This window comes from Terrapene carolina, unplaced genomic scaffold, assembly GCF_002925995.2.
Source record: "Terrapene carolina triunguis isolate 2854851 unplaced genomic scaffold, T_m_triunguis-2.0 Scaffold210, whole genome shotgun sequence".
Taxonomy (NCBI): domain Eukaryota; kingdom Metazoa; phylum Chordata; order Testudines; family Emydidae; genus Terrapene; species Terrapene triunguis.
In genome coordinates, this window is record NW_020664561.1 from 5,546,756 (window position 1) to 5,558,949 (window position 12,194).

The 12,194-nt window shown below is 48.4% G+C and overlaps 1 protein-coding gene across 1 annotated transcript; it reads left to right on the forward strand.

Moving 5' to 3' along the window:
• The first annotated feature begins 8,366 nt into the window (after nt 1–8,366).
• On the forward strand, nt 8,367–11,939 carry LOC113407274 (myocilin-like). The gene is made up of 2 exons (XM_026655591.2): nt 8,367–8,598; nt 10,963–11,939. Exons 1-2 carry the CDS (start codon nt 8,367–8,369, stop codon nt 11,745–11,747), a joined length of 1,017 nt encoding a protein of 338 aa, XP_026511376.1. The 3' UTR covers nt 11,748–11,939.
• Nucleotides 11,940–12,194: the final 255 nt, after the last annotated feature.

A 12,194-nucleotide genomic window follows, 5' to 3' on the forward strand; every position in this document is an offset into this window, starting at 1 on the left:
GCAGAGAATCTTCCAGCTTGCGACCCCTGCCCTATGCTGCGGAGGAAGGCGAAAAACCTCCAGGGCCACTGCCAATCTACCCTGGAGGAAAATTCCTTCCCGACCCCAAATATGGCGATCAGCAGAACCCCGAGCATACAGGCAAGATTCTCTAGCCAGACCCTCATTTTACCAGCGATGGCCGTTATTGCCTAATTGATTAGAATCACGTAATCCCATCAAACCATTCCCTCCATAAACTTATCTAGCCTAATCTTGAAGCCAGAGAGGTCTTTCGCCCCCACCGTTTCCCCCGGAAGGCTGTTCCAAAATTTCACCCCTCTGACGATTAGAAACCTTCGTCTAATTTCAAGCCTAAATTTCCCCACGGCCAGTTTATATCCATTCGTTCTCGTGTCCACATTAGCACTGAGCTGAAATAATTCCTCTCCCTCCCTGGTATTTATCCCTTTGATATATTTAAAGAGAGCAATCATATCCCCCCTCAGCCTTCTTTTGGTTAGGCTAAACAAACCAAGCTCCTCGAGTCTCCTTTCATAGGAAAGGTTTTCCATTCCTCGGATCATCCTAGTTGCCCTTCTCTGTACCCGTTCCAGTTTCAGTTCATCCCTTTTAAACATAGGAGACCAGAACTGCACACAGTACTCCAAGTGAGGTCTCACCAGCGCCTTGTATAACGGAAGCAGCACCTCCCTGTCCCTACTAGAAATACCTCGCCTTATGCATCCCAAGATCGCATTAGCTTTTTTCACAGCCACGTCGCATTGCCGACTCATAGTCATCCTGCGATCAACCAGGACTCCGAGGTCCTTCTCCTCCTCAGTCACTTCTAACCTATGCGTCCCTAGCTTATAACTGAAATTCTTATTAGTCATCCCTAAATGCATCACCTTACACTTCTCACTATTAAATCTCATCCTATTACTATTACTCCAATTTACAAGGTCATCCAAGTCTCCCTGCAGAATATCCCGATCCTTCTCCGAGTTGGCAATGCCTCCCAACTTTGTGTCATCTGCAAACTTTATCAGCCCACTCCTACATTCGGTTCCGAGGTCAGTAACGAATAGATTAAATAAAATCGGACCCAGAACTGAACCTTGAGGAACCCCACTGGTGACCTCCCTCCAATCTGACAGTTCACCTTTCAGTACTACCCGCTGCAGTCTCCCCTTTAACCAGTTCCTTATCCACCTCTGGATTTTCCTATCGATCCCCATCTTATCCAATTTAACCAATAATTCCTCATGCGGAACCGTATCAAACGCTTTACTAAAATCGAGGTATATTAGATCCACCGCATTTCCTTTATCTAGAAGGTCTGTTACTTTCTCAAAGAAGGAGATCAGGTTGGTTTGGCACGACCTGCCTTTCGTAAACCCATGTTGTAATTTGTCCCAATTGCCATTCACCTCAAGGTCCTTAACTACTTTCTCCTTCAAAATTTTTTCCAAGATCTTACATACTACAGAAGTTAAACTAACAGGCCTGTAGTTACCCGGGTCACTTTTTTTCCCCTTCTTGAAAATAGGAACCACATTAGCTATTCTCCAGTCCAACGGTACCACCCCCGAGTTTACAGATTCATTAAAAATTGTCGCTAAGGGGCTCGCAATTTCTCGCGCCAGTTCCTTCAATATTCTAGGATGAAGATCATCCAGTCCGCCCGATTTAGTCCCGTTTAGCTGGTCAAGTTTGGCTTCCACCTCTGATACTGTAATGTCTATCCCCCCTCCTCTATTCCCCTCTGTCCTACTCCCTCTATTCCTAAACCCTTCATTAGCCTTATTAAAGACCGAAGCAAAATATTCATTTAGATATTGTGCCATGCCTAGATTATTCTTAATTTCCACTCCATCCACATTCTTCAGCGGTCCCACTTCCTCTTTCTTTGTTTTCTTCCTATTTATATGGCTATAAAACCTTTTACTATTGGATTTGATTCCCCTCGCAAGGTCCAACTCTACACGGCTTTTGGCCTTTCTCACCGCATCCCTACATGCTCTAAACTCACTAAGGTAGGTTTCCTTGCTGATCCCTCCCTTCTTCCATTCTCTGTACGCTTTCTGTTTTTTCTTAATCGCCCCTTTGAGACTCCCGCTCATCCAGCTAGGTCTAAATCTCCTGCCCACTAATCGTTTTCCCTTTCTTGGGATACAGGCCTCAGACATCTCATGCAACTTCTGCTTGAAATAATCCCAGGCGTCATCTGCCTTTAGATCCCTAAGTATGTTAGCCCAATCCACTTCCCTAAGTAGTTGCCTTAATTTATTAAAGTTGGCCTTTTTGAAATTGTAAACCTTAGTTACAGTATCATTTCTGTTAATCCTTCCATTTAGTTTAAACCGAATTAGCTCATGGTCACTCGAGCCAAGGTTGTCCCCTACAACCATTTCTTCAACGAGGTCCTCACTACTCACCAGCACTAAATCTAAAATGGCATCCCCCCTCGTCGGTTCAGTTACTACTTGATGAAGGAATTCATCTGCTAGCACGTCTAAGAACATCTGAGCCCTATTATTGTTACTAGCATTTGTTACCCAATCTATATCTGGGAAGTTAAAGTCCCCCATGATGACACAGTTCTTATCAGTTTTTACTTCCCTAAAAACATTAAGTAGTTCTCTGTCCGCCTCCAGGCTAGATCCCGGCGGTCTATAGCACACCCCAAGCACTATCTCGGGGGAGGCTCTAGTAGTTCTTTTATGCAGTGTAATTATTGCCCATACAGACTCCGTCTTATCCATTCCATCACTTATTATTTCTTTACATTTTAGCTCATTATTGACATATAACACCACTCCCCCACCTTTACCTTTTTTCCGGTCATTCCTAAACAGCACATACCCTTCCATACCTGTACTCCAGTCATGACTACCGTTCCACCACGTTTCGGTTATTCCTACGATATCAGGTTTCATTTCTTGGACCAGGAGCTCCAATTCCTCCATTTTGTTACCTAGGCTTCTCGCATTGGTGTATAAACATCTTACCGTATGCTGTCTATCCTTTCTCCCATTAGTTATGCAATTTGGAACGGACCCCATGCTGTCCATCTGCCCCCTCTTTCTTATGTCCAATTCCCTACCCCTACCTATGTCTGTGCTTATCTCCTCACACTCCTTTTCAGTGTTGGAATCTGGCGTGGAGATTAACTGAACATCTCCCAACCGTCTCCCCCAAGTTCCTAGTTTAAAGCCCTTTTGATGAGATGAGCCAGCCTCCCTCCCAGAAGTCTATTCCCTTCCCTACTCAGGTGAAGTCCATCCCGCGAGAACAGCTGTCTGTCCCCGAAAGCCTCCCAGTGGCCATACATCCCAAAGCCCTCCTTATAGCACCACTCCCTTAGCCAGCTATTTATCCTCACAATTCTGTCAGCCCTTTGCTGTCCTTCTCTAGGAACAGGCAGAATCCCACTAAAGATAATCTGAGCCTCCACTTCCTTAAGCGTCTTCCCCAGCCTGGCATAATCTCCCTTAATTCTCTCTAGCGAGAACCTAGCCGTGTCGTTCGTTCCTACGTGAAGGATGATCAAAGGGTTCTTACCCGCTCCTTTTAGGATCCTTTTCAACCGCAGGTCCACATCCCTTATCTTAGCGCCCGGCAGACAGCACACCCTTCTGTTTTCAGGGTCCGCTCTGGTCACAGGCCTGTCCAACCTCCTCAGCAAGGAGTCTCCAATCACATAAACCTGCCTTTGCCTGGTGACAGTGCTCTCAACAAATCTATCCCCTGTTCCCTGTAGTCGTACTTCCTGTGTCTCTCTATTTTCCCTTATAGTCCCCCTAGTGCCATCCTCTATCCTGCTGGGGCCCGGTATTGGTGCTGTCTCCATCAACTCCTGCCCTCTCTCTATCGGACTAGCCGCTCTTCTCTTCTTCCTCTGCCTCCCACCATCAGTTACCACCTGCTGCCTCTCTTCCTCATTATCCAAACACTCAAACCTGTTCCTGAGTTCTATTCCCCCCTCACTAGCCCTCCTTTTCCTTGGCCTGCTCCTCACAGTCACATGCTTCCACTGATCTTGCTCTGCCCCTGACCTTCCCCCCTCACAGACCATAGCCTGTGCCTCCACCTGCACCCCTGAGCATTCCCCTTCTGCCACACCCAGCTTCTGCTCCATTAGCTGCTCGAATCCCCTTCTAAACTCTACCATAGTATCTACCTGCATCTGGAGCCCTCTAATCTTTTCCTCTAGCAGGTCTATTAGGCGGCATTTCATGCAAACATACCTTTGTTCAGGCTCCCCAGCGAGGACCATATACATACCACAGCTGCCGCATGCAATCATCTGCATAGTGTCCCCCGCTGCTTGGCTCATGGCTGCTGTGGTCTCTGCCTGCAGCTCCTGGGACAGCAAAGCACACTGCGCGCCGTGCCCTCCTACCTCCCCTTCCACCTCCCCCTGTACACTCCCACTTAAACTCCCCTGTTAGCAGCCCTGTTTGCCGGCTCCTGGTGCCGCTGCTCGGCTGGGAGGCCTCTTTTATAGGCCCCCTAATCAGCCAAGCTCCGCCCCCTAATCAGGGCTCCGGGCTCAGCAGCCCTCCCAGCACACTGCCCCTACAGGCCTCTACACACACAAGCACTACAAAATCATAGCTCAGGGCTGAATGGGTTGACCTGTGGCCCGAGGAGTAACCAGCAAAGATGGCCCCCTGGCCCATACCAGCACCACCACTTGTCAGACTAAACCTTTGGGTGAGTCCAATTAGCCTGCAGTTCTCTTCCAACACTGTAGGAGGCACTGTGGTCAAGAGGGAAATGCCAATATTTTGGTGGACAAAAGGATTGGCAAACCTGAGCCAGTCCCTGAAAGCAGATCTCTGTTCCGTGGGTCTTTTTAGGACCTGCAGAATTGAGTTTGACTCATTTATAGGGAGGGTCCAGCTGTGAAACTGAGATCCATGTTCAGATAGCGCGCACACACACACTTTGGTGATATATAGCCCCTTCTCTAATATCCCTGTGTAAAATTATTCTCCATGGCCACAAGTCACTTAAGTACAGGCCTAATTTCACAGGTAGTCTCATTGATCTCAATTGATTACTCACATGCTTAAAGTTAGGCACGCTTATGTGCCCTGCCTACTTGGGGCTCACATGGCCAAAAGAATGAGAAACCCAGGCTCTTTGGCTGCGCTTTGTAGAGAGCCTATGGAATGATCGCTTTTAAAACTACAGGGCAAGTGTATTTCCCCTCCCCGCTGCAAGTCTGGGTTCATTTTCTGGAAAAACAGCTGCTGGTCAATTTGTCCCAGGGCCAATTTTGAAATACCTGCGGCTGGAGTCAGCTACTGCTAATGAGCCCCTAGGGAGGTTTTCCAGCCCTAAAGCAATGTCAGGCATAAAGCAGGAGGGTGCACTATGCAGAAATGAGTTAGTTGTAAGTGTGCGGTTTTCCCTTCAAGGGAAGCTGAAAGTACAACTGTGACGCATGGCCAGAAAGGGTTAAACATCCTGCAAATTAAATAACCCTCAAAAGACATGTGGGGAGATAATGTTTGTGTTTTTACACACACACACACACACACACACACACACACACACACACACACACACACATATATATATATATATATGCGTAGGGTCCACAACGTAATCAACAGTCCCTGTCTAGGCTGTATTCTGATAGTTCAGCGATCAAAAGAACATCCTAGCATTTAAATGAATTGTAAACATGGGAGATCTCAATATTCATCTCTCTTTGAAATGTACTGTGAATAGTGGAGGAACAAGCAAATTGCCTTATGTTAATTCTATAGTTAAGTACTGGTGATGGACCTCCTTCAAATCATCCTAATTACCTTTTGTTCCCAGAGGAACTCCCAGCTTGTCAAAGAGGACATGAAATTGTATAAAAGATCCTTGGGTCCTGATTCTGTCATCTCAGATCTGTTTAAGCTTCATCTGGGGAAGTTTGAGTCGCAAGACTGAGGTCCCAGTTATGCTGGTATGACCTGAATATGAGATTTGGACATTGGACTATAACTTATGAACTGACTTCTAAAGGAACTCTTTGCAACTACAAAGCTCACCATCTCTGTTATCAATCTAAATCTCAATGTATAATGATCTTTTAACCATTCTCTCTCTCTTTTGTTTTTTAATAAATTTTAGTTTAGTTAATAAGAATTGGCTGTAGAGTGCATTTGGGTAAGAGCTGGAATATTCGATAACCTAGGGGGTAATGTGTCCGATCCTTTGGGATTGGTAGAACCTTTTCTTTTATATGATGAAATATGATTTACAGAAATTTTCATCATATTTGACATGGGTACCTGGATGGAGGCCTGAGGCTGGATCACTTTAAGGGAACTGTGTTGTCTGGACTTCTGATTAACCGGTAAGGTAATAAAGAAGCTGTTTTATGCTAGCTTGGTAAATCTAAGTATTGGAATATCCGCCAGCTTTGGGGGGTCTGGCAGCCCCATCTTTTGCAGTTCACCCTCATTGATTGACCATAGCTGGCCCTCACTAGGACGCCGGTCACAACAACACTTTGCCAAGCATTAGAATTAAACAGGGAATTGTGAGAAGTCATGACCGTCAAACTCATAACTACGGTGTCTTGCATTTATACTGCGTAGCTCCTTTCGTCCCAAAGCGCTGGCCAGACATCTGATGCTAAAAGCCCTCAGCGATGGCCTAACTCTGCTCCAGTGGGAGTTTTAAAATGCACCCCTGCAACTGGTCAGATCTGTTTGAAATCTCACTGTATGCTGAGCAGGCCCTGGCACTAAGAGCTGAAGCGATTGGTTCAAAAGACTGGGTAGCCTGTGGGGGTTTGCCATTGCCTTCTCTGCCCTTTGGATTTCCAGCATGGCAAGGTTAAAACAGTTTATGATGGGTAATAAATAGCTGGACCTGACCTGTCAGTTGGAATTCTCCATGTAATGCTGGGGACGTTATCCAAGTTGTTAGGCTCCCAGTGTTACCTGTATTAAAGATAATTTATTTTCGATAACAACATTCATCCAGAGGGGAACAAGTGTCACTGCAACATGCTTACAATTAGAATCATGTTCCTCGGGGACCCTGTAAGAGGAACCCCAAGGCACTAGATTTTGCTACAGCTACAGCTGTACAGCCTTGCTCCTTTCCCTACCGTCACTCCTCGCTGAGTCTGCCTTGAGTCCCCTGGCTCCATTCAGCCAGCGAGACACCAGTTCGCTCCAATGCGCTGCCTTGTCACACAAATGGAGCGGACAAGCTCAGTGGACAGAATGAAAGAGGAACTGAGGACACTGCTGGTGGTGTGCAGTGAGTTAGATTTATGCTGCTAACAAGCCTTGAACTTGTCCTGACAGTGACTTTCTGAAGGAAGGAAAGACCCTTCCTGCCCACTGCCATGCCCCAGTGCCCGCTGACATTAAGCAGGAATCTGAAGAGAGTTGAATGTTTGTTTTACACAGAAGCAAAGGCTCCAGGGTTGGTCCCTTTTGAAGCCACTGCATGTTCATTCTCTACCAGCGAGCAGAAATAGGGGAGCTATCCGATACTTCTGCCACTAGCTGGTATGGATTTTTGGATGACACTGCATCTAGACCTCAGCAGCAGTGTAAAACCGTAACAAGCATCCACAAAGCCAGAGACGCCTGTGGCACACATGCCATCCTGGCTGCAAGCAGAACTTTCACTGCAAAGGCAAACGGTGTTTGAAGACCGAGCAGAGTAGCTTCCCTGGCCTGCGCTGAAGGTGGGTAAAGAATAGTGCTTGCAAAGGGCTGGGCACGGTGTGACAGACCCACAGAGGAGCGTTACATTGTGCCAGGCGTGGGCACACATACCACCAAGCTGTAGGAGAATAGAGTTAGCGGCCTGATCCGGGACAGGTGCCCTACTGTAATACCCAATGTACAGCACCTAGCACAGTGGGATGCTGGTCAATGACTGGCACTCCTAGGTGCTACAGTACAGCTCCTATCACACATGCGGCCTTGGGGTGTGACTGGGGCTCCTAGGTGCTAGGATAATACAACTAAATAATAACTGCTCATTATCCCAGGACAGGGCAGGTCTTGACATGATGGGGAGAGGCCATTTTGGCCAGCCAAATGTGGGTTGGGCTGGATGAGGAGACCTCTACAGGGACAGATTGCCCCCCCCCCCCACCTACTATGGGGTTCTGACATCAGCACCCAGTGCTGACGTTGCTATGCGGGGGCAGGGAGGAACAGTGTTTGGATTCAAAGAAAGGTTGCTCTCCAGCTCCCAGGACACAAGGCAGAAGCGTGCTGACCCATGTACAGTACCATGCTAATGGCAGGGCTAGTGGATTGCTGAGTGCGTGTGAAAGAGATTGCGCGTAATCATGTGTGCAACTGCGCTTGTGTGTGTGCCCGGCTGAGAGGGCATGTCTGCCCATGCCCAGGAGCGTGTACACACGCTTCTATGCTTCACTGAGCCGTGTCCTCACCCTGTTCCTGTCACCACCCTCACCGTGTCTATTCCCATCCCTCCCTGCAGTTTCCAAGTGGGATCTGGAGAGTTTTGACTATCAGGAGCTGAAATCTGAGCTGACGGAGGTGCCCGCTTCCAACGTCTTCGAGGAGCGCCCCTCCCCCAGCCACCCTGCCACTGGGGACACAGCCACTGGTACAAAGATCACCTTGATGCCTTTCCCTCCTTGCGGGTTCATACAGCTAGGCCTCGTCCTTCTAGCACCATCGCTGCAGTCGGTTTTCTTCTCCTCCCCCACCCTCTCTCCTATACTGTCGCCCTCACCCTCCACACCAGGGAAGAGCCTAGCTGGGGAATATCAGCTTCTCTGCCTCTCAGCTCCTTTATCTAGTTCTATTTCATCATTGCTTCTTATTCTGCCTCCTTCTCTCGTCCCATTTCCCCACCTTACCCTGGCCAGCCTGTCTGTCCTGTCCTTTGCTGAACCCCAAGCAATCCAGGCAAGGATATGGCCACCTTGTGCCAGACCCAAGAAGGGAGTTCAAACCCCTGCTCCAGCAGCCAGACTCACTGTGAGCACCTCCAGACCATGAGCCCAGGCTGGAATCTGGCTAGCCGCAGGTCTGCCCAGCCGCAGGTCTGCCCCACGGCAGAGAAGGGAGCAGAGCTGAACTTGTCCGCTGGAAATGACTCAGTCTTTTTGGGCCAACTTTCTCAGGCACTCACTGACGCTGTCCTTAGGCAGTCCCTGAACAACTACATCAGAGAGGACTCCAAATACAAAATTCAGAGCAGGGTCTGCATGTCCACCACTCTGCAATTCAGGATCACTCGGAACCCGGGGGTCAGGCCCATCTCTAAGTAATAAAGCATAACACTTAGTACACAACTTATGGGGATTTCCCCCTAGCTGTAAGAGCTAATAGAATCAGGAGGCTGCTCTTAAAATGAGGTCAGTGGTGCCATGCCATGTTTCCTTCTGTTATTATTGGTTAAGCAACAAACTGTGAACTTCAATCACTTTTCTTTGATTAGCCCATCCCTGCTGTGCTGCCAGCTTTTGTCACTTTGCACACACTTTGGCATGTTCCCAAAAGTCCCAGCTCCTGTAGGCATGAGCAGCTCAGCTTTACTTCAAATAAATATGATTCTAGCCTGCATGGCAGCGGAGAAAAGCTTGAAAAGGTGAAGCGAGAGCCCGCGAAAGGCCCAAAAACCCCAAGGCAAAGAGGAAGCAGCCACAAAAGTTGTTTAAAACCATAATCTCATGATTGTGGAGGGTCAGACTCAGGATTTTGGAATCTGCCGGGTTGGCGATACCAAAAATGGCCTTATGGCCCATGCACAATGGAAACAAGCCCTAGATTCAGCTTTGGTATGACACCACAATGGGCCTCCACCAAGACAGATCTGGCATTGTCCACAGCTATGTCAGCACCTGGAAGGGGTCACTGACCTGTTTCTTAATCCCAGAGGTAGAGCGATGGAAGGGATGGTGCTGGTTGAGTGGCCTGTAGCTAAGAACTCTGCATTGGAACACAGGAGGCCTGGGGTCCATTCCCAGTCCACATACCTGTGTCTGCTGCTGTTAGACGGAGTATGACAGGGGAAGAGGGAAGGCCTCCTACTGCTTGTAAACCACCTCTTTAGCCATCGAAAGGAACACCCCTGGTGAAGTCCACTACGGAAGGGTGGTAGTAGATGGTGGGCAGGAGAATTGTTATAGCACCCTCTGAGCTTGCCTCTCATTGACTTTGTTCATTGTGGCCAAAGACTCCTACTCTTTCTGGGCTGGTTTCCTGTAACTGTTTTACTCCATGCTGGTGCTTTATACATTGTCCATCTAAGCCCTGCAACCCAGCCTCTGCCTTTCAGAAATAAAATAGGTCCCCAGGACATTCCACCCTTGGCTTCTGACTTCCACTGGCTGGATGTCAGGAGCCATTTTTAAAACTAGGATTTAACGGTTAAGACTCTTTGCAGCTGCCTCATCAGATCAGAGTTCATATTGCGGACGCTCCCCTGTCCTACCTGAAATGTTACTAGGAAACCCAAGTGGGTCTATTAAAACACTGTGCCTGGGCTATTGCAGCTGAGGTTCCACTTGAAAAAAAAAAAGAGATGAACATCTTGGTCTTTCATCTTAACCACATCATGAAAACCTTTAAATATCACTAGAGCAAGAAAGTCCATGCTGTGAAATCCCCTTCCAAACTGTTCACCTCATTTTCCCCCCATCTCTCTTCACAGACAATCATTCCTGCTTCTTTTCTCCTTGTCCTCTCCTCTTTTTTCTGTCTGCCTGCACTGCTTAGGAACATAGCCTAGGGGGCAATGCCGGTGTGTTGATAAGTGCTGGAAGGCTGCTGTTGATAAATTGAGGGGGTATCTCCTCCATCAGCTTCATGGAATTATTTACTTACTTAGAATCCAGTAAATGATCTTTCCTGCTAGTTATTGCTGGGTGTGTGTGGCTTTCATGGATTTTAGCCTTTCGGTAGGAAATCTGCCACTGGTGACAGACAGAATAACTGAATTATTTTTTTCTTCCTTGAGCAGGGTGTGGAGAGCTGGTCTGGGTGGGGGAACCTGTGACCTTCCGCAGGGCTGAGACTATTGCTGGCAAGTATGGCGTGTGGATGAAGGACCCAGAGCCTGTTCCCCCCTACACCCGCGAGACCACCTGGAGAGTCGATGCCATTGGCACTGACATCCGCCAGGTCTTTGAATACGACGACGCTGATCAGTTCATGAAGGGCTATCCCTCCAAGGTCCACGTCCTGCCCCGGTCCATGGAGAGCACTGGAGCCATCATATACAGGGGCTCCCTGTACTTCCAGCGGCGCAAGTCCAGGACGGTGGCCAAGTACGACCTGAAGACAGAAACGATCACAGTCCAAAAGGACATCCCCAGTGCTGGCTACCATGGCCAGTTCCCCTATTCCTGGGGTGGGTACACAGACGTTGACCTAGCTGTTGATGAGATGGGGCTGTGGGTGACATACAGCACAGACAAGGCCAAAGGGGCCATCGTCCTCTCCAAACTGGATCCAGAGACGCTGGAGGTTGAGCAGACCTGGGAAACCAACATCCGCAAGCAAGCCGTGGCCAATTCCTTTATGATCTGTGGCACCTTGTACACCATCAGTAGCTACTCAGCCCCAGACGCCACAGTCAACTTTGCCTACCACACGGTCACCAGCACCAGCGAGCCGCTGAGCATCCACTTCGAGAACCGCTATGGGTACAGCAGCATGGTGGACTACAACCCCACGGAGAGAAAGCTCTTCGCTTGGGACAATTTCAACATGGTCACCTATGACATCAGACTCTCCACGATATGAGGAGCCTCAGGGCAGGAGGAGGACACGCCACGCTCATTGCTAACTAGCAGCTCGTGGGCTAGGGGCAAGTCTAGCCAGCTGTCAATCTCATACACTCGCTCTTCCTATTCTTCCTGAGCTTTCCTTGGACTCAGCCCTGAGCCCCTTACTCAGGCAGAGCGCTCATTGAGCTGGGCAAAGACTCCAGGCCTTGCCCTAGACCAGAGATTCATATTCTGAGAGCACTAGTGGGGCTCAAATAACAATAGAGTGGGAATAACTTTGCGCCACTTGGGAACATACGTGCAATAGGCATTTACAGCCCTGGCGTCGTTCCCCGTGCCTCTCTCTGAATTACACACGGGATGAATTTGGACAATGTAGAAAAAAAAGTAACAAATTGTTCAGGGTTATGCAACATTTGGAGTGTGTGGGCCAATTGCACAGGGATAGATCTAGAATGACTAA

Coding starts and splice junctions, on each gene's coding strand:
- LOC113407274 (XM_026655591.2), top strand. CDS start 8,367: ATGCCCAGGAGCGTGTACACACGCTTCTATGCTTCACTGAGCCGTGTC. Junction 8,599..10,962: donor CACTGGGGACACAGCCACTG/GTACAAAGATCA, acceptor TTCCTTGAGCAG/GGTGTGGAGAGCTGGTCTGG.